Source organism: Rhipicephalus microplus, chromosome 7 (assembly GCF_043290135.1).
Source record: "Rhipicephalus microplus isolate Deutch F79 chromosome 7, USDA_Rmic, whole genome shotgun sequence".
Classification (NCBI taxonomy): domain Eukaryota; kingdom Metazoa; phylum Arthropoda; class Arachnida; order Ixodida; family Ixodidae; genus Rhipicephalus; species Rhipicephalus microplus.
In genome coordinates, this window is record NC_134706.1 from 38,107,322 (window position 1) to 38,128,355 (window position 21,034).

At 43.1% G+C, this 21,034-nt stretch overlaps 2 protein-coding genes across 4 annotated transcripts in view; one reads left to right on the forward strand and one right to left on the reverse strand.

Annotated features, from left to right (window-relative positions):
• Window positions 1-5,157, forward strand: part of LOC119180381 (DNA-dependent protein kinase catalytic subunit) — a 231,258-nt gene extending 226,101 nt beyond the window's left edge. For all 3 annotated transcript variants that reach the window (XM_075869063.1, XM_075869065.1, XM_037431570.2), the window contains 3 exons: window positions 1,506-1,611; window positions 4,237-4,372; window positions 4,847-5,157. In XM_075869063.1, the coding sequence (XP_075725178.1) occupies window positions 1,506-1,611; window positions 4,237-4,372; window positions 4,847-4,924 (320 nt within the window). In that variant the 3' untranslated portion in view covers window positions 4,925-5,157. The remainder of the gene's footprint in view (window positions 1-1,505; window positions 1,612-4,236; window positions 4,373-4,846) is intronic.
• Window positions 5,158-5,476: 319 nt separating this feature from the next.
• LOC119180382 (FERRY endosomal RAB5 effector complex subunit 3) lies at window positions 5,477-20,082 on the reverse strand. The gene is made up of 12 exons (XM_037431572.2): window positions 19,699-20,082; window positions 19,433-19,575; window positions 18,371-18,552; window positions 16,297-16,396; window positions 14,789-14,913; window positions 13,756-13,856; window positions 13,316-13,400; window positions 12,417-12,529; window positions 11,205-11,389; window positions 8,839-9,072; window positions 8,210-8,335; window positions 5,477-5,969 (listed from the first exon to the last, which is right to left on the reverse strand). The coding sequence occupies exons 1-12, from the start codon at window positions 19,865-19,867 to the stop codon at window positions 5,886-5,888; spliced, it is 1,647 nt and encodes a 548-aa protein (XP_037287469.2). The 5' UTR covers window positions 19,868-20,082; the 3' UTR covers window positions 5,477-5,885.
• Window positions 20,083-21,034: the final 952 nt, after the last annotated feature.

A 21,034-nucleotide genomic window follows, 5' to 3' on the forward strand; every position in this document is an offset into this window, starting at 1 on the left:
CTCTTCCGGCACATTCACGCTGTCCATTCCGGTTGCCATGTCGATCCCGGACGAGCCCCCACTTATCACGCACGACGATACACTTCACGACAGGCAACCACGCTCACACAACCCTTTATTTCTCCTGCCATACTCCGACCGCACCCGTCCCGACTTCGACCGCCCCGTCCCCTTCTCCCTCTTTCCGTGCGCCCCCTCACTGTTCACGTGACAATCGCGCACGCCACCTCGTTCCTCCACTGTCAACCACGCACAGCCTCAGAGACCCCTTCACTGTTCACGTGACACTCGCGCACGCCACCTTGTTCCTCCACCGTCAACCACGCACAGCCTCAGAGATTCACACCCAGCCTACCGGCACTCCCTCTTATTCCTCACAAAGTAGAGCAGTGTTATTAAAAAATGCAGTGTTTTTTTCCTGATTCTCGTAATTCGCATTAGATGAATATTCATGACTTCAACATCATGGAAAGAGTACTGAAGCTTAAAATACCCTGAAAGATGCGACAGCTTTTCTACTGCCAGTTTCTACTGCCAGTTACCACTATATCTTGATATCAGTGCATAAGAGGTGGTCACTAGGGAGCAAGCCATTACGGCATTTTGACGCTCATTCGTGCTCACTTGGTCATCTGCTGTGTTATTATATTGGTATTTGTAGTCAGTGATAGCATAGGTCAGGGGTCTCGAACTCACCCCAGCTAACGGGACACAGTAATGAAAATTTCCTCCCACACACAAGTAATATAGGTCAGTGACAAATCAAAATAAAAGTGGGAGGGGAAGGGGGGAAGGCAATAGGTTGTGCGAAATGTCAGCTAACATTGCCTTTTCAAAGAAGGCCTCATGTACATTCCATATATGGGTCATATCCACAAGGGATTTGACACCAGGATTCCAACAACATATCAATGTCTATCTCCAAAATTCTCAAAATACGGACGCCAGTTCTGAAATGTGCAGTTTTATTTCATGGTTATGTATCAACAAATGTAGACCGCAGGGAGAGGGGGGGGGGGTGCTTTACAAAACAAATGCTTTAGACTAGTCTTGCCTTTGTTGCTCATGAACTCACTTATTAAGATAACTTTTTTTTAATGGAATGAAGACAGTCATGCCCAGGCTGCGAGCTGCCAGCAAGAAGTTCACAGGTTGTGTGTTTAAAACTACTGGAACAGGAGGTGATTAGGCGAGTCTGAGCGAGTGAGCATCGTAAATATGCCACTCTCAAGTGACCACATTCGGCGTCACAACGTCCCACTACAGTATCAGCTTCATCGCGTATACGTCCCAGTGCATACGTTGGGACGTATTATGTAACGTCCGCTTGGGTTAGCAGCATTACGTATTTCTATAGTTTCGAGGTCTAGGACGTTCAATCCTAGGAAATGAACATTCGCGAAAACCTCTCAGAGCTTCATTAAAAGCACTGTCTTGCAGACGGAGATTCGACCTATGAAATGGCACTGATTGTCTGACAGGCAGTAATTATGCGCGTAACGCAGATGAGAAGAAAGGCCAGGCTACTGCTGCGTTGGACTGGTATCCACGACAAAAAGTGGACATTGTGCGCCAAAAGCTGGAAGGACATCATCCAAGCTACATCCTGCGGTGAGTGGCATCTCCTTCATAGTCAACTGTGAGTGTCTGCATCAATCAAGCTTGCAAAGCAAATACCAAGCCTTGATTCATTCAAGACTGTTCTACACATTGGCAGTCTGGGGCCTGTGCCCGTACTGTTCTAGTCGATGCGCTGGAAAGCTGTTCCAAGCTTATTTATTTTCTTTATACTCTCTTGACTGTGCTCATACTACCAACACTTAATAATGATAGCTGGGGTTCAGCCTCCCAAAGCCACATAGACGTCATAGTGAAGGGCTCCGGAAATTTCGGCCTTCTGCTGTTTTTTAACGACCGCGGACATCGCACACCTCAACCATTTCTCCTCTATCAAAACATAACTGCCACAGCCAGGAACGAACCCGCAACCATCAAGTTAGCAGCCGAGCACCCTAGCCACTGTTCCGCCGAGGCAGAAAACTACCAACGCCTCAGTATTGAAGATGAAAATTAGCTTTTTACAGAATGCATGCCTTATTGTATATCTGTCAAGATGTTCATTAAAAGCTCAAAGCCTTTGCATTAATGTGCTTGTAGTTCACAAAGATTACGAACTAAAATACTGATAATATGAGTAACCAATTGGTAAAAAATGTGTTAAAAAGCTTGATATAAAAACAAGAAATAAATCAGTCGGAGAGTATGTGTGGGAGCTATAGATGTTAAATGTCACCTTGCAAGGCATCTTGTTAGTTTTAAAAAAAAAATGCATTAAAGAATTAGTGATATGAGTTGACTTCACATTGAAAACATGGGTATTACATTTGTTGAGTGCCACAAAGAAAACACGAGGGTCAATAGTGACTGCAGACAGCTCCAGCAATCACTTTTGAAAACCACACATTTGTAGCAGTGTGCAGACTGGCCTATGCAACAGCCAAACTTTTGAATCGACGTCAACGATGCGCCATTTATACATCACTTGCATATGCTTTACGCTCCCTGACCATATTCTTAACAACTAACTTTGAATGATATGTGTTAAAAGGCTTACTTTAGTTAACTGTGGCATTCTTTGTAATAAAGGTATGTGAATTACCCTTTATTAAAGTCATTTTGAAAAGGCCCAGCTGCATTTTTCCAACTAATCATGGAATGGTTTCATTAGGTGAATTTATTGCCTCACAAGTCAACAGCTGCAAAAATTTCCAAAATCCATAAAACACAAGCGGAGTTGCAGGGATTCGTCACACGTTTTTAAGCACTTTCATTCTCATTTCTTCACACAGCACTGAATGCTGTTTGGGTGGGTGTAAAGCCCCTGCATGCGTTTTTGGCCGGCTAGGTTAGGTAAGCGCCAACTCGTTCTCCCCCTCCCACTTTGCACCAGTCCTCCGACCAGCAAAAGCTGATCGAGGTGCCGTCATGATGTTTCTGCTGCTTTTCCCGTTCGTGCACCCACCCACCCCACGGATGAAGGAAAGCTCACACCACTCGAGACACCCACCCCGCCTCGTTCATGCTGTCCCACCGCTCAGCTGTCGGCGCCATCGGACAGCCTGGCGCGCAGTAGCGAGGTGGCATTCCTCGTGAGCTTAGGATGAAACTCAAGGCAACACTTGTGGAACGAAGAATAAAATATTTACTTTCTCATGTGTGCAGAAACAATATGGGAGGAATAAGTGGAAGGAGGTGGCACAACGTACAACTTCATCTCGGAAGCTTTGGAGCCGGAACTAGGTGGAACAGTGGTTGGCGCTACATAAAAGAAGTGGCAGTAGACGCGAAGGAGGGGCTTCAAGTGGGGGGTCAGTGGCAGGAAGTCAAGGATCTACCTTCGTTATCATGACCTCGAGTGCTTTCTCTTTTATTTTTTTCTTCAAACGTACAACTTAGTGTCGGTGAGATCAAGAGCAAGCGTGCTATGGACCTTAAGTTTATGCGGCGATTGTTTGGGTTTGTGGCGTCAGTTGATGAGAAAAGAAGCAATTTCTAGCTGACTTGGAGAGTTATTTGTGAATTTCAGCTACCTAACGTGCTATAGAATGTTTCTGCTCACTTGTTCTCAGGAGCCTCAACTACCGATCATCACCATTTTCTGAGACCACGCTGGAAAAGTGTTGCAGGGCCCCATTAAGTTGTATTGCCCTTGGTTTATTTGTTATTGTCCACTTGGTTTCATTTAAAGCATTGACAACTGCTTATTCGATGTAATAACGACTAAACATTGAAAACAGCTTAGCAGTAATGGATATACACATTAAATTAAAATGAATGCACTTATCCTACAAGTTTTTATTTTGGTATTGTAAGTTACATATGCTAGTAAAAAGCGCTAGACAGCGTGTGCAAAGAAAAGGTGAATGCATCCTCTAACACTGTTTCATTATATATAAAACTTGCCCCAAATATTGCCACACGGATTGGCTACATGTACAGCTGCACAGCATAAAGCACGGTGCATCAAACTTGCACTTTCTCATGTTGGAAGTAAATGGAAATGTTGTGCATGGAAGCAGTTTTACGAGCAAGGGATTAAACCTCGTTACTGTGCAACGTGCATGAAAACAGTTTGAAGTCCTAACCTGCCATTTTCAATTTGAAAAGTGGTACATGCTTGACGTATGAACATTTTCAAGTCGATCAGTCATCCTTTTGTTTCTTTCCAACTTTCAGTGATGAGTTGAAACTCGGCAAAGGCAACAACTCTTACTTTGCCAGCATGGAAGCCGTATGCCTCGGTGCCAGCGGGCCCCATGGTGTGTTCCGGCGCCAGTTCTCCGGCACGGACAAGCTTACACCTCAGCAGCAGGTGAGCAAACTTGAGGGACTTTGATTCAAGACAGATGCCACTGTCATCACCGGTGATGGGGTTGAACGTGTGTGAGCACTTAAGTAGTATTCTGTCACGAGTGTTGTGACGGTACCTTCCTAGGTAGCTTGGTATTACTACTAGTGTTGCACACTTTAACTTTCGTGGGGCTTGAAAGCAACACAATTATGCAATCTCTCGTGAAAACCCTGCACCGTGTCTGTGTCATGAAATATGTCTCTCCTTCTCTCTATTTTAGTTCCTTATTCTCCTCCCCACGTGTAGGGTAGCTATAACTGGATTCAGTCCAGTTATACTCAAGGATCTCAAGTTAAACTCAAGGATCTTTTCATGCTATCTTGTTTTTCCAAGTGTTATGACAACTAGAAAACATTTCGTTTAATCCCCTCCTTGGTTTCAATGCTTGATTCATTTAATCAAATGTCTGTCTTCTGACAATTCTTGTTTTTTCAGGTGGAATGTCTCATAGAGCAAGCCACTGACCCGGCAATCTTAGGGCTGACGTGGAGAGGCTGGCAGCCATGGCGGTAGTCGCTTCTACTTGTTAACTGTGATTGTTTTGTTTCTTCATTAAGCCATTGCAGTATGGGTTTCAGCTTGCTAACAATGATTTGTTTGTTACTTAGTAATTTGTGTGCATATGCAATTTCATCACGTTTTAGTTTATCGCTTTATGTACCAATTCAGAAGACGCATTCCATCGGTATTAAGTGGTGTCGTGCCAGCGCACCCTTCCTTTTTTGTAATAAATGTTGAAAACTGAAGGTTTTGAAATGGAGTTTTCTAAATGATGGTACTATCAACACACCTACAGACTTGAATACGTTCTCAGAATAATTTTGAAACCCAAAATAAAGTGCAACTCGACATAATGTCAATACTTATCCTTTCAGTGTGATGTTGCATTTAGTAATTTTAACTACTCTTACCCATCTGACTCTTCTCTAGTTATATGCTTGCTTGTGTTTAAATGTGTACTTCTATGTATACGCATTCAAACTGAAAAATCTCGAGGAGGGCATTATCTATGAATTATTCACTCCTGATATACATAGCGCTACGTATAAATAAAAAGAAACGAAGTCAAAGTTGCAAAATGTTTTAATAACGCATAGCGTTGATCACAGCATTAGGTGCAGACAGCACACCTTTTGTTGAACATATCACAATAATGAGTATAATACGAAAAGCACCGGAACGTTTCTGGTGAGGAACGGGACTGTTTGTAGATGATTAATGTAGTGGCAGTCTCCGTCATAATAGACCGCCGGATATTTAAACGCCCTTCACAAAAGTACAGTTGCTTTTGCAATGATGCATTTGATGTCGTTGAGGTAATTTGTCACATGTTGCTTCTCGTGTGCCCGTCAAGGTGGGCGCTAGGGACGCGTCAGTCGTGACAGTGCCGGTCATTCCGTCTGAAAATTATGCTGTTGTACAAGAGCATCTTTCTCTCATGATCTTCGAGGCGCTCATACGTCGCCAAAATGCGTCACTTCAGAACGAGCGGGTTGGATACTCGAAAGATTGTCGACAGCATTGTGGAAAGGCTGGCAAAGAGGTCCTCCGAAATTCCCTGAAACAATAAAAGGTGAGCTTTGAATGTGGTCTAAATGTGATGGTATAAGAATGAGCAATTACACACCCATAATGACACTATTTATGCCACATGCAACATCCTTATAAAGAGATTGGATTATAAAGCTCTTCAAGCTGCTAGTATTAAGTTATGCATAGTATAGCTTGAGTTCACACTGACTTGGGTTCAAGTTTCAAAGTATGTGCAGAACTGAGGCGACGTAGTAAAATGAATGTGTGCTGATGTTTGAGTAGACCTGCTTAAACTTTTCAATAACAGTAGCTGATTATTGTTCTGCGCTAGTGGTGCTTGTATTGCCGTGCTGATAATTCGAGCATTAGAAGCAAGTCGCTGTCGCCACCCTGAAAAGCTAGTTCATGATGAATACTTGCCTGTTTACACCATATCTTTTTTTCTTTACCACAGAATCGCCAAACGCTAGATATGAATGGCTTTTCGCGTGCGAAATTCTCGCAATGTGGAACTTGCTTGCCGATATAACATATATGTATTGTCACGTGGTTTGACAAAGAAGAAAGCAAACACAGCCGGTACAGAAAAAATGCTTTATTGGGCTAGCTTGTGCCCAGAAAACTAAGGAACTTAATGCATAAGCAATGCATGCCGATAGCGGCGGTCACGGTTGTCGACCATCGGCAATCTGACCCTGGTGGAATGTGTTTTTTTTTTTTTACACATCTGTGATCAAAACTACCGGCATTATTGCTGGCGCTTGTGTAAGCTCTCAAATAAACTTGCCTAGTACTCGCGTGATGCACGTAACTTTGACCGAACAATCCAAAACTATTGCAAAGCTTCCCAAACGTTGCTGGGTAGCCAGCGCTGAGCGGTGCTGACAGCTTTTGCGGGTGAAACCCAATCACATCAAACTAAGGAAGTTAAAGGGCATGCGGCGACATTTTGCTAGTTCTTCACGAAAAACTTAACAACATACTCACGAGCCATTTTTATCATGTTAACTGCACTCTATTTGCCACGTCATCATTGTTTTGTTTTTGTTTTTTAATTTCTACTTTCGCACGTTGATTACAACCCCTAGATTAGCAGACTACCCGAAACTGCAATAACTCGTAGCTTCTTTTGCCAATGTAATAACTCTTTTTTGGATACGTTACAGGATTGTATTTCGCTCATGTTAGAGTACTCACGAATGAATACGCGACATCGTTTTTTTTGTCTTGGTATGACAACTGCAGAGAGCAATTTCTCAAGATTACAGCATCGTGTCACTGGGAATCTGGTTACTAATGGTAGTTTTGGCTTTAATGTAGGTCCTGGAGTCAGAATTATGCCAACTTACACGAACTGGAGACACTGGAAACAAAAGCTAGTGCATAACTTGGCCCTAAACTTTCAGTCCGCGACTACGTTACCTTTAGCGTCTATATTTGCAGCAAAATGATACAGTTATCTTGACAAACTGTTTGGAGCAGTCATTATACTAAAAAAAAAAAAAACACTGTGTTTTAATCCATAAGTATACAGTAAGACCACTGCCTTATTTTGCTTCCTTCCATTAGGTAAAGCCTACGGATAAGTTGCATTAAAGGATAAATAATTTAAGGTGCCCTTAAACTACCTCCAACAATTTTTCGACATTTCAAGAAAAAGCGCACACTGAGCCCAGAATGTCAACTATAAGCAATGCTTAACACAGCAGCGCTACTAGAAATTCTAAGGCATAATCCCCAGCATTGGCCATGACATCAATATTCTCGTCTGGTCATGCAATCCACAAATGCTTGCCGGTTTTTCTCCTTGCACAGCAAGGAGGAGCACTTAGCCACGAGAAGGGAAGAGCTAATAAGCGAAGCTTAGCAAAGGATAGGGCTAAGCGAGTAGCTCCGCTATTACGGCACTCTTTAGAAGAGTTCACACAGCTGCATGTTTACTGAAGAATCGTGCACAACTACAACACCACAACTAAATTTCAACCTATGGGTAGTTTTGTGACCACTTAAAATGTAATATAAAGTACTGGAGAGGCACAGTCCGCGAAAACCAACTACTGAGTGCAGCGGCCACTTTTTTTTGTTTCTCAGCGCCATGTTATGGAACGAAGTTACAAAAAAATTGCTTCATGGTCGTGTGCTTTGTGGGCATACACTTTTCCTCACCTTTTTTGAACCTAATATAATTGTATGTCAAAGATACACAGAAAAAAATGCCACACATGCATGATAGCTAGAGATGTGGGCGACTGCTCTGCGTGTTACCTGGGGCACGAGGAACTGGACTGTTCGCGTCTCCTCGCCAACCAGCGAAGCCATCTCAATCATGAATCCCTTTATACACTTGAACACCAGCTCGGCTCGCTTCAAGCACCAAGGTATCGTCATTTCCTGGGCATACATCGCACATGATCGAACAGTCGTGCGAGACAAAAACACAGCACAAGTTAAACCATGTGGCATTTTTCACTACGACATCAAACCTTTCGAGTCCCTGATTGTGAAACGGTACAACAGAAGGGCACAAAAATGCCCGCAATGAAGAAAACACAGAGACAAGTGCTGGTGTCTTCCTCATTAGAGAGTTTTTAAATAGCGCACGCTAAGTTTTCATTGTGGTCGCCCACAAGAGGTTGGCATATAGTAACACATCTGCAGTTGCGGAAAATGCGAAGCTTGGCCTACGCTATTTAAAAACTCCCTATTGTCAGTGTTGTGTGTTCTTTTGTTGCGCATTTTCATAATCGTGAACCTTTGCCGTTTTGACCAACTATAAGAGCTTTCGAGCCTCCTCATTCTATGACCCATTGTGATGGTACCCAAATCTCCTTATCACGAAGATACATCTTGCACAAAATTAAGTATGTTATATTTGAGAATGTTCGCACACTTACTTCAGACAGTTCGTGGACGAGCAGCAGTGGCATAGTCACGTTGCAGATGTCACGCTCGTGCGCTACCCGAAGCACGTTGCGCAATCCCAGGATAATGGGGTGACGCGAGCTGACATCCGGCAGCCGCAACGAGTCGTCGCTGACGACGTGGAACACGACATGCGCCTCGGACAGGTTCGAATGGCGCGTGACGTAAAAATCTCCCGTCTGCAACGTTGGGCTTGCCCCCTGAGCCTGCACAGATTAATGAATGCTTGGTGCATCAGTACACAGAACAAAAAAAAAAATCGGGGTTATAAATATGACCTCCTGAAGACCAAGATGTCGCACCAACAAGTTGCATCAACTTACTATAAAAGCAAATATTCAAATACAAGTAAAGACATGCACTTATACAAGTACACACGTAAAACGCATATTTCCACTTGTGTGCTTCTGGGCTCCTTAATCTTCATGCATGTCCTTTTGTAACACGTAGCACATCACACTAAGGAGGCTACTTTCTTTACCTTGTTTACTAACTCTTAAAGCCAAGAAAAAGAAATAATGACCTGAGTGTTCATTTTTTTTGTTTATTTTTCAGCTTGATCAGAGAGACAATAATGTGTAAGGTTTAAATTTGTCAATTTTGCCAGCGATGGTAGCTGTGGTATAAAATTGTGTAGGTGGCTAAAAGTCGTGGCTATGAATTTAGTACTAAGTACTCTCTCATTTTGCAGAGGATTCCACGCACCATGCAAAAGTTGTCAGGCTTCCAGTTGCAACAGGTTGTCTTCCCTTTCATCTTACTTTACGAGGATGCAGATAGATCTTGCTGAAGAGCTGACCCGAATCCAAGAGTGCCTATTTTTACAGTTTACTTAAGTGAACACAGAATTTTAATAAGCTCGCTTTGTATATATGTATGTATTATATGTGGTGTTTAACGTCCCAAAACCATCATATGATTATGAGAGATGTCACAATGGAGGGCACCAGATGTTCTCGCTTTGTATCGCTGCAATGTGGCCTCATTTTGTTAGAGTTAAGAATAAAGCGTCTCAGTTACAAATTCTTGTCACTAGCAAGTAGCTGTGTTCGTCGGGAATTTGCCGAAGTGCCTGTGATACTGCAGCCCAGATAACTTTGATATAAGAAAGTCAATAAATTGGCAATTTATTTTCTTACATAGAAATTAGACCTTTTATCCAAAGTATGGCATTGCACATAGTTATACCATTTACTATTTTAGCAATGCACCCCCTGTAGTGCTATATTGCTAACTTTCCCTTTGTCGCAGCAGTGAAGCTTCTTTATATTTAAATTGCAGGCAAGTGTATGCTTTGTTATATCAAGGCCATAAGTAAATAGATGGTGTATTGCACACATGAACTCGCATAATGTTAAAGCTTAGCTGTATCGAGCTTTAACTGCAGCAACCATAAGTAAATGATGTCGTTCACAAAGCTTCAAAGTACTCGAACCGTATAATAAAGCTGGGTATAATGAAATATTTGTCATAACAAAGTAAATTTTAAAAAAATTACGGCATATTCACGGGGTGAATGATGATGAATGGGCGAAGCTCCGGAGGGATTCATCGGTAAACTGTGAATCTTCCGTGTAATTCGCCCAGTCGATCATCATGTAAAGACGTGAGAAACGCTGTGTGTGTATATACACAAATCAACTTTTATTTGTTCTTAGACGATGGATGGCTTGCGATGTCCCTTGCCTCGCGCGCTCGCACATCGGGATTCTGTCTGCGAGCGCGTGCTGCTGCCGCCTTGCGCTCTCTCCGCTGTGCAGCCTTATCCATCCGGCGACTCCGAGCGCACGCCAACAGCGAACGGATTTTATTACAACGTTCCCCCTAGCGTACGTCGCCGCACTAAATCGAACGATTGCCTTCAACCAATGACACGCGCCATATGTGACATCATTCCTATTTTATAAGATCTCGCGTCTTTCATCAACTACAAGTACCGCTTTCTAGTTTATAACATCTTGCATCTTTTCATCATCAGCTACAAGTACCACCATCTAGTAAACACTACAAGAACTAAACGAGAGGTGGCTACATACAGGAGACAGTACAGCCATCTAGTGAACACTGCAAGAACTAAACTAGAGGTGGCTACATACAGGGGACGGTACCGCCATCTAGTGAACACTGCAAGAACTAAACTAGAGGTGGCTACATACAGGCTACAGGGGACGCACAGCCCACGCCCTAAGGAGCTTCGCCCCTAAAATGGTTTTGCAATAGATATAGCGTTAAGAACCTTTATAACGAATTTTCGGATGTAGCAAACTTATTTTCTTGTTAGGTGCAGCTCTGTTATAACGAGGTATGAGTGTAAATGAAAATAAACGGCGCGGCTCACCGATGAGTCCTGTCCTGAAAAGCTCGAACGACGGCTGGAATGGCTTGAACTGCCATCGGACCCGGACAGACTGGCTGCGGCCCGGACCTCGCTCGCCTCGCGGGCCTTGGCTCGGATGGTCTCCAGCTGTTCGTCCAAGTCCGGAAAGTGCAGCTCTGTTGATTCGTGGCAAATGGCTGCAAAGTCTAGAAAGGCAGTGCCATCGCATGGCCATTAGAACTATGGAGTGCTGTGAAACTCATTGGACACCATAAACCAGAAGTACGAAGTCTTACAACTCTTTAGATTGCCGATTTCTGGCATTACACGTAGTCAAACTTTGTTGCAAGTCATATCTGGCATGAAAAAAGGTTCGGTATATAGGAAAATTTATTATAAATTGAACATATATTCAGAACACTGCATTCAGAGCAAAGTTTCTCTCCATTTGCTTTGTTATAGCGAGTAATTTGTTATATCCATTTTAATTATACCAAGGTTTCTAGGTATGTTCAGGCCCGTAGAACCCTTCAAAAAATGTGACATTTCAAAGAATCCTATATGACTTTAACGTTTGCTGCTACAAACCAGTCCTTGTTGTTATCAAATGGGCAGGTGTGCCATGACTTATGATATTGTCATGCACTGGCACTTTACTTGGCATTTTGTTTCTTATGAGCTACTATGTCATGGCTCTTCTTACTGCTATTCATGGCATTGTGGTAACGTCACCAGATACAGTTTTATGAGGATTGTTTAGGAATAAACCTATAGTATCTCAAAAACTGTTTTCAACATTAGTTCGACATATCATCCTTTTACAAATTTAAAAACATATATAATATTTTTTATAGCTCGATTCCTGATATTGATTAATATTTGTGGTTTAACGTCCCAAAACCACCGTATGATTATGAGAGACACCTTAACAGAGGGCTCCAAAAGTTTCGACCACCTGGGGTTTTTTAATGTGCACCCAAATCTGAGCACACGGGCCCATAGCATTTTCGCCTCCATCAAAAACACAGCCGCCGCAGCCGATATAACTCGATTCCTAGTCCTTATCCTATATTCCCGTTTCATGACGCTTTCCATGAAGACACGTTCGCAACAAGAAAACATGTCGGGGTGAAATAATGAGGGGGGTGGTACGTCTTTCGATGCAAGTGTAACACTTAAATGCAATAAAAAAATGTAAACGTAAAAAATGAGATGAGACGGAATAAGGAATACCTCTCTTGATGCCAACGTAAGAGTTGATGCGGTTGTCGACCAGCAGGACAATGCCAGAGAGACTGTTGGAGTATAGTGACATGGCCATCTGCAACCTCTGTGGTGCCGGAACCCTGCGTATGTGACGTGGAACGTGACGAAACTTGTTTAGTAAATAAAGAATTATGAATGTACATAGTTCTGTTGAGAGGAATGTTATACGAATATGAATAATACAGTTGCAAAGCATGGAAACGGCACTTATGAATATAAATATTACGGTTTTAGAATATGGAATGAGTACTTGGTAATACGGATATTACAGTTTCAGAATATGGAATGAGTACTTATGAATACAAGGATTATGGTTGCAGAATATGAAGTGAGTATTATTATGGATAATACAGCAGCAGGATATGAAAATTACATTTGCAAGATATAGAATCAGTACTTGTGGATATTATTGTTACAGCATATAAAATGAGTACTTATAAATATGGATATTGCAATTGTGAAATAAGGAATGAGTACATGGACCTATTAACATAAACATTACGGTTGCAGAATATGGAATGAGGACTGGGAATTAAGCACAAGCAGAGGTAACTGTTGGTCACTAGTTCCTACCAGATCAGCCATACTGGTACCCTTTTAAGACACTTGCAATCTGTTGCGTGTTAGCACGCACGACTGTTTGTTGCATGCTTGCAATGAACGCAACATGAATTATTGTGCTAGAATCTAAACTCTGAAGAATATAAAGCACGAGTTGCTTATAATGCCACTTAGCAGTACAGTATTGACAGTATGTGACTTGGTCAGGTGGAAGCTTTAAGAGCGCGAACTTTACACTTACTGCATGCAGGCAACTTGGTGAAGCTAGGAGTGCACTCCATATAACTAACAATGTTGCAACTCACCCCATGCCGTATGTGACATGCCGGCAGAGGTCAAGGATGTTTGCAGACAGCAGTCTCAGGTTGTGCATAACCTTCAGTTGAGAGCCTGTAAAATAGCCGCAACAGATACAGCAATGAAAGTGCTAGGGGCCATACGTAGAATAAATATCAGGCCTCGGAGATATCTGGCTTGAATTTAATGTATTGCAAGGGCAGCAGAATGCCGTAGTTACTGAGTCGCTACTTTCCAATGTATGAATCACAATCTACTAGAGTGTTTCAGTTGTTCCGTCTTTAACCGATGCCTTGCATGTGCAGACAAGATGACGCGGCACATTTCAGTCTCAATGGCTGTCCTCAGAATTGTGATGATTTGTCAAATGAAAACTTTGCGTGATAATCACAATTCTGGGTCGTGAAATGAGATGTGATGTTCACAGATAAGCTTGGCGGCAGCTTACCCAAGTGAATCGTGAAACTCTCCGAGGGCCGAGGAGGAGGCGGTGTCCAATTCTGCACATCGTGCCCCGCCAACGACTTTGATGCTGCTCGCATGCGTTCCCTGCAACGAACGAATTACCCTAGTCTCGCAGTATACAAAATATGCCTCCTGTGTCTGTACACACAGAATGCATGCATACGCACATACCTACATACCGACATGCATATGGATACACGCGCACACATGATACTTCAGCTAACTTGCACCTAGAACTTAAAACAAACATATGCGCTGTGCACATCGAATTGCACCACGCGCTGTTCGATCATGAGACCTGGTATTCAGATGTAGGGCCAGTATTTGCATGTCCAAACAATGCACTATTGAACGGCTTTGCTGCCTACGAAACAAGCAGCACAAAAATTTAACATTTTCTCATATTTACTATGGTCAACAGAATTATATTCAATTCAATTATACATACAGATGCAAGCATTGTGATTTCTTCTATTTTTGTTCCACATCTTCTTATGGTTTATACGCTGCAGTTAAAACAGTAATTCTTGAGTTATACTGATTATGGTAAGCATAATTATAAAGCCCAGTCCCCTGTGTAAGGTTGAAAGAAAAGTAAAAATGTTGTCCACAAGTCCGTTTGCCACAGTTAAAAAAACTCATTCTCTACACCTTCCTTGGTTTCGTACCCTGTCGACCTCGTGAATGACCGTAACATATATGTCTGGTGATACAACTGATAGCGTGATGTAACAAACTTTTGAGTTATTACTGTATATCTACCAGAAACTATAATGAACGCACTTTCGTGTACTGTATAACCAAATTTTAACGTTTTTATATCAATGTATCCATCACCTTAATTAATGGCACAAACAGTGTGCAGCTCAATACTTTACTTTCTGTTTTGCTCTTCACACACATCTTCGTTGGCCGTCTTTTTGCACATTTTACACATAAGCAGTTATCATTCTGTTATTTGTAAACAGAAACTGCAGTTTCTAGACAGTTTTAAGGAAAGTTTTTCGCAGCCTCACCCAAACCCACGGCCTCCCTTGGAGACGATGTAGTCCTCGTAGACCGTGCGGACCCACTCGTGAAACTCCTTCTTCTGGGTCTCCTTCAGCGAGTCTATGCGGCTGCCCCACTGGTCAGACACTCTCTAGGTAAAAAAAAAAGGATACTGAAGTAATTAAGCTGCTTTGTAAACGTGGCAACGTTTGTGTAACCTGTCCTACTCACTCCCACCCCCAGTTGTTCCAGCTATTAAGACTCGAAAAGAGTGTTTGCACTTTTTAAAGAGTCTTTCTTTGTCCCATAACCATAATCTTCATCTGGCTTGCTTTAGGTTCTTTTACAACTCGGTGCTCGCTGCTTTGCTATTAACAATTCTATGTCAAGTCGATAGCACACGTCATCTGTGACCATGAAGTGCTGGTAATGTGGCACTCGTGCCACAAAAGGCACGTGAGCTAGATGGCAAATTAATAAAGTGAGAATTTCGGGGCTTGTTCTTTTTTCTGTTAGAACAAAAAAAAAGAGGCGAGTTATTGTTGTTGAACGAAAGACGCCCCAAATATGCCCCCCTTTTTTTTTTAGCATGCAAGATAGATGACAATTTTTGTCGGAGACAGGACACTCTCCAAGGGGTGGTATGGTAATGTTTTTTCAGAGTGTACGCAGATCAAACAGGAAAAAAAATTATGTCATCATTCTAAATTCGTGTTAAGTACTCTATTACTCCTCCCCCCCCCCCCCCAAAAAAAAAGAGCGAGGCATTTTTGTTGGAACTTCATTTTTCTGTTTGAAAAGGTGTTTGTGAAAAGTAGTGCCACATGGTGTGAAAATCATTCTTCGTGATTTACAGTATGAGCCATTATTAAAGGGAACACTCAAATGAGCACCTTTCATATTGCTGGCTCGCTAACTGCAAGTGGATGTGTAAACAATATTTATGCATTGACTAGTCTGTTCAAAGGAGTCAACCAATACTAGTCTAGAAATATATGGCACTATGCTTTTTAAATAAACCACCCCTTGCACGGGGCGGTTAACAGTGATTAACAGTGAGCAGCATCAAAATTACATCAAATTTTATACCCCCTACAAGATGAAGATGTGCAATTGATAATATGTTAGCAAGAAGTACTCAAAACATTTAGTGGCATTGTACTTCAGTCTACACCAGCCACTACTCGCTGTCCTGAACAGGGTACTCAGTTTTGTACCGCCTAAAGGGTTTCATGAGATTTGCATGGCACAAATGCTTTCTCCTTCGCAGTTCACAGCTACACACTAATGAATGAATGAATTGTGGCCTAAAGGACGCCTGTGCCCATTTTGAGTAACTATTGCCAGCTTCGATTTAATCCCACAATGTCCCCGTAGTTGGAGATCTGATCGCAGTCAACACGTACCAAGTTATTGTGTCATTAGGCACCATGATCGTGAAATCACTCATAAGAGATAACTTCTTCAGCACTGAACTTTGTTATTAGTTTTTTGCTAACTACGACATGTACATGGATGTGTGAAGTTGACTTACTTGGGTTTCTTCGAAGTGCCTTGCCGCAATGTCATTAATGTCGCGATCAGTGAGGCCAAGCCCAACTTGTTGCACACAGCGCTCCATTTCATGTGTCTGCCTTTGTTTGGGATAAAAAGAATGGTGCGGTTAGAAATGCAAGCTCAAATTCGGGGCCTTGAAGTTAGCACCAAATTCTGTCGTCTTTTGGTTTTGAGTCGTGGTGGTTGTCTTTCAACGAGTTAAAAAAGTTGACAGAATGCTTAAGGCTCGCATACGAAAACCATAATGGTTATCAGGCACACTGTACTAGCCGGAGGAGTGCGAATTTATTTGACACATCTGAGAGCAGTGTTTGCGAGGGGAGGCACCAGCACGGGCAGTGGCTTCGAAAGCAACGACACACACACAAGCTCCAAACCACACCCAATTTACCCTCGGCTGTAGCAAAAGGGTTCACACGTATACAATCGTCCTTCAAACACTAAATCTTCAATTAAACCCCTTCCAGGAGGGTGGCTTCCAGGTGATTCAATGCACCCAATCATTGTTTAATGCAGCCGTCTTTTTCTTTTTCCTTCTTATGTTGGTGTGAAATATTTTTGAAATATCCCTGGCCACTTGGTTCCCACCATGGAAAACCACAGTGGTGCCATAGAACAGTCGGAAGGAGCCACGTTAAGAAGTGTCCCTTTATGTGGGAATGGTTATTCATCTCTAATGGCCTCTTATGCTCCATGAGCCTGGTGTTTCGACACCAACCCATCTGGCCGATGTATAAGCACACGACAGGGGCAAACAATGGACGGTGGATAATTTATACTTAACAAACCTTGTTTTATGATTTATTGTGCACCTACTGGCTTTAGCTCTTGCTGCTGTGGGAACATTAATTCGCTTTAATCCTGCACATATTTTACCAACCTTGTCGGGCACCACAAAATCTACTTGTGGCCCATACCTATCGTCTCCGTTCATTGCGCATATGGTATTGATGCCGTCTTTTTTTTCTGTTGTCATTTTGTTCTGTAAGTTGTCGCGTACATAACTGATCAGCTTGTATGCTGATCTGCACAGCACGTGTTTTTCGTATCGTGCATTTTTCGAACGTGCTAATTTGATTATAGATATGTGGGGTTTAACGTCCCAAAACCACCATATGATTACGAGAGATGCCGCAGTGGAGAGCTCCGGAAATTTCGACCACCTGGGGTTCTTTAACGTTCACCCATATCTGAGCACACGGACCTACATTTCCGCCTCTATTGGAAATGCAGCCGCCGCAGCCGGGATTCGATCCCGCGACCTGCGGGTCACCAGCCAAGTACCTTAGCCACTAGACCACCGCGGCGGGCTGGTATAGTTTGTCAACCTGCTAATTTGTCAGCTAAAGCTTTCGTTAAGCTTTTTTGGGGTGCGGCTTGGTCAGGGCTGCTTCCAGACGCGAAAATGCTGCGCCTCTCTTTACGACCTCAAAATGTGCTGAATCATAGTCATGTAGTGTTTTTTCCAGCAGAGGCATCCAACTGCGGCAGTTATTTCTACATCAAAAAATTGCAGTTTGTCGTTATGAAACAATCTAGTAGTGAAATCCAGCCCCTTAGCCATTGTTTTTTAGAATTTTTTCAGAACTTCTGCTCTTTTTTTCTAGACCATCTGGTTCAACAAACACTAAAAAAACATCAATGCGAAACACTCCGAGTCAAAGTCCGTTAAAGTTCAAATCCATTTCCTTGTCCATTCTAGCTAAATAAATCATGTTCAAACCGGGCCACTATCAAACCTATAGTAACGCTAGATTTCTGTCAGAACATAAGATCCTTCCACATCCCAAATGCCGACCTAAGGCAAAAAGGCTGGCACTTCCAGAAAAGCATCAACCAACAGACCACATTTATTCTCGAACTCTAATCTTCTGTTACACAGTGCCTTACACTTGATAACAGGAGGTCATGCAGAATGTTATTATACATATAATGTACATCCATGCTGAAGAAATTGCATTTTCCTGAGTTATGCGTGCTTAGGTATGTAACAGCTGTTTTTCAGCATTTGCCACATTAGGAGAACTCTTCAATCGGAGAAGGATTATTACCTCTTCTGCAAGTTATTCAGGGTTTGATCCCGTTCTCGCACCATGTCGCCGACAGCCAGTGCATAGCTGTGCTCCAGGTTGAGCATGGTGTCCAGTGCCGGCGAGTGTATGAGCGTGTGGTACATCGTGGGGAACTTGCTGTCTGGCGTCTCCTCTTCAGGACTCGCGTAGCACAGGTGTTCCTGTGGCCCAAGGAAAGCGTAAGCTGTGCCATTTAGACAATGAAATAGAGTTGGGTTAGTTGGTGCTGACCGACTTGAAACTATGAAGTAGAGCAAATAGAGGTGACCGACTGGGCAAAGCAGCGAGCAGGACATGGCGTTTGTCGGGTGTGTTTCTTCACGTGGTCCATCTTTCGTGCGCACTGTTTCTTGAAATCTTAAGCCATGTGGATAACTTTGTGAACCGCCAAATAGAGTTTGCAAAGACCAGTGAACATTTGTTTACAAATAAACTCTGTAACTTCTCCACATGGCGCATACTCGAGAAATGTGCTCGGTTAAGAAAGTTCTGAGCAATAGGCTTGACATTTAGTACATACATGGAAGTTGTTTAACATGGAAAAAAACAGTTTTACTTTGCTTTATGGTTGTTATTTTTTTTTGTAACCTGCCCATGCTACTCTACTTATGTCGCCGGTCTTAATGAGTCTGTTTGGGTGATCTAGAAAGTTCGCAGGGATAACTCGTCAAACGAGTTTGTTAGTACAAGCAAGTTAGTATAAGCATAGAAACTTGGAAGCCTATCTGACAGTTTCTTTGAAGTCAATGCACTTACACCGTCAATTAATTTCCTAAACTTTTATACTGGTACCGTGGAGCACATATCTTTCCGCTTTACCGAGACTAAAGGCACTGAGTCCCAAAGAAAAAAAAAAAGTGGGTTAGCCTGTTGTCGTTATAGATGCGCTAGCCGCTGCTTCTGCAGGGAAACCAAGATATGGCACAAGTTTCTTACGAGACTGTAATCTGAGCCAGAGTCTTTGGATTGGCTACAGTACTATACGTTCGTCCGACAACCTGCACTTATGGTGACCGCAGTATAACAAGATGAACCACCCACCTCCCGGAAGGCACGGGCCCAGCGCTCCGCCAAAGTCGCCACGTCTCCGTCCTTGCGGAACTTCTCGATCGCTTCCGTCGCGGCATCGTCGTAAAAGAGCTCGGTTTCCCGAGAGACAAAGTCTTCAAGGCTTTTCGTCAAATCTGCGCCAGAAGCCGCTACACCGTTAGTACTGTGCATTGGGTGCAAGGTAAGTGCGCGTGCAGTTCATCTTAAAGGACCTTAGTTCATCTAACACAGCGCTGCATCAGCGGGAACGGGCTCACCGTCTTCGACGTAGCAGGGCAGCTTGTTTTCCTGCATCACTCGGAAGACGATCTCCTTCAGCGGAAGCTCGTTGGGGATGCGGATCGCGCGCTGCACTTTAAACTCGCGCTTGGCGTACGTCGCGCACCAGGCGAACTGACGCTCGGCTGTCGGCGGTGCTGCGGCCATTCGCGGGCTGTTCTTTCTTTTCGGGGTCTTATGGGATGCAGAATCGTTCCTTCTGAAGACGGACTAGCAAATGCCCGCGGCGATTCGCGAAATGGTTCCTTTACATTTGAGCATATCACTCAACAGGTTCGGAACATGGGCCTGCTGTTACTTTCTGTCGGCATCGGCGGGCAGCGTTTTCGAAACCACGCCTTTTTGGCTTGCGGATAGGATTGGATTTGTTTCTTGATCATTCTGTAGAGATTTGCTTTGTGCGTCTCTGCTTACTTTGGCGTGACAACACACACGGTATATATATATATATATATATATATATATATATATAGATATATATATATATATATATATATATATATATATATATATATATATATATATATATATATATATATATATATATATATATATATATATATATATATATGATCAGAGTTTCTTCCGGCTACCGTAATAAAAGTTATAAACTTCGAGAATAGTGCAGTATAGGAAACAAAACAATAAAATATTTATTTAATCCTAACAGTTTCGGCTGGTGGACCAGCCTTCTTCGGAGGATGTAAGTGAAATGATACAAGTTCCCGTAGCAGAGGGTCACCCTCACAGTTTAAAGACCGTCCAAAAAAAAAGAGAGAGAGAAAAAAATTGCCCGCAGCTTCCCTCGGGGGAACACTGAGGAGGATGCGGAGCATATAATTGGTTAATGGGGTGTTAAAGTGCGACTTACTTGGGTCGATGGCTAAATTGGTTAACGTGGTTGTGAAATGGGGTGTTAAACTGCGACTTACTTGGGTCGATGGCTAAATTGGTTAACGTGGTTGTAGGAGGGGGTGTTAAATGAGTGAACACGTACACACGTATGCGAAAGGGCGGCGCTGGTCGAAGGGACGTCGATCATTGTGTTTGTGGATTCGTTGGAATTCATTTCACCGCGACCTTGGACGTCGACGCGCCGTACAAACCAACCGACGAGCGGCAACTGAGCGAGCGAGCGCCGACCTTGAGTATATATACAGCGCGACGGCGCATGCACTGTCAGCTGTCGAATATTCGAGAAGGGGGAGAAGCGCAACGGCGCATGCGCGCGCGTCAGCTGCCGATGTTCTCGAAGCGCGACGGCGCATGCGCGCGCGTCAGCTGCCGATGTTCTCGAAGCGTGACGGCGCATGC

Coding starts and splice junctions, on each gene's coding strand:
- LOC119180382 (XM_037431572.2), bottom strand. CDS start 19,867: ATGGCCGCAGCACCGCCGACAGCCGAGCGTCAGTTCGCCTGGTGCGCG. Junction 16,397..18,370: donor CTGAATAACTTGCAGAAGAG/GTAATAATCCTT, acceptor TCCCAAACAAAG/GCAGACACATGAAATGGAGC. Junction 11,390..12,416: donor TTACGTTGGCATCAAGAGAG/GTATTCCTTATT, acceptor CTGCCTTTCTAG/ACTTTGCAGCCATTTGCCAC.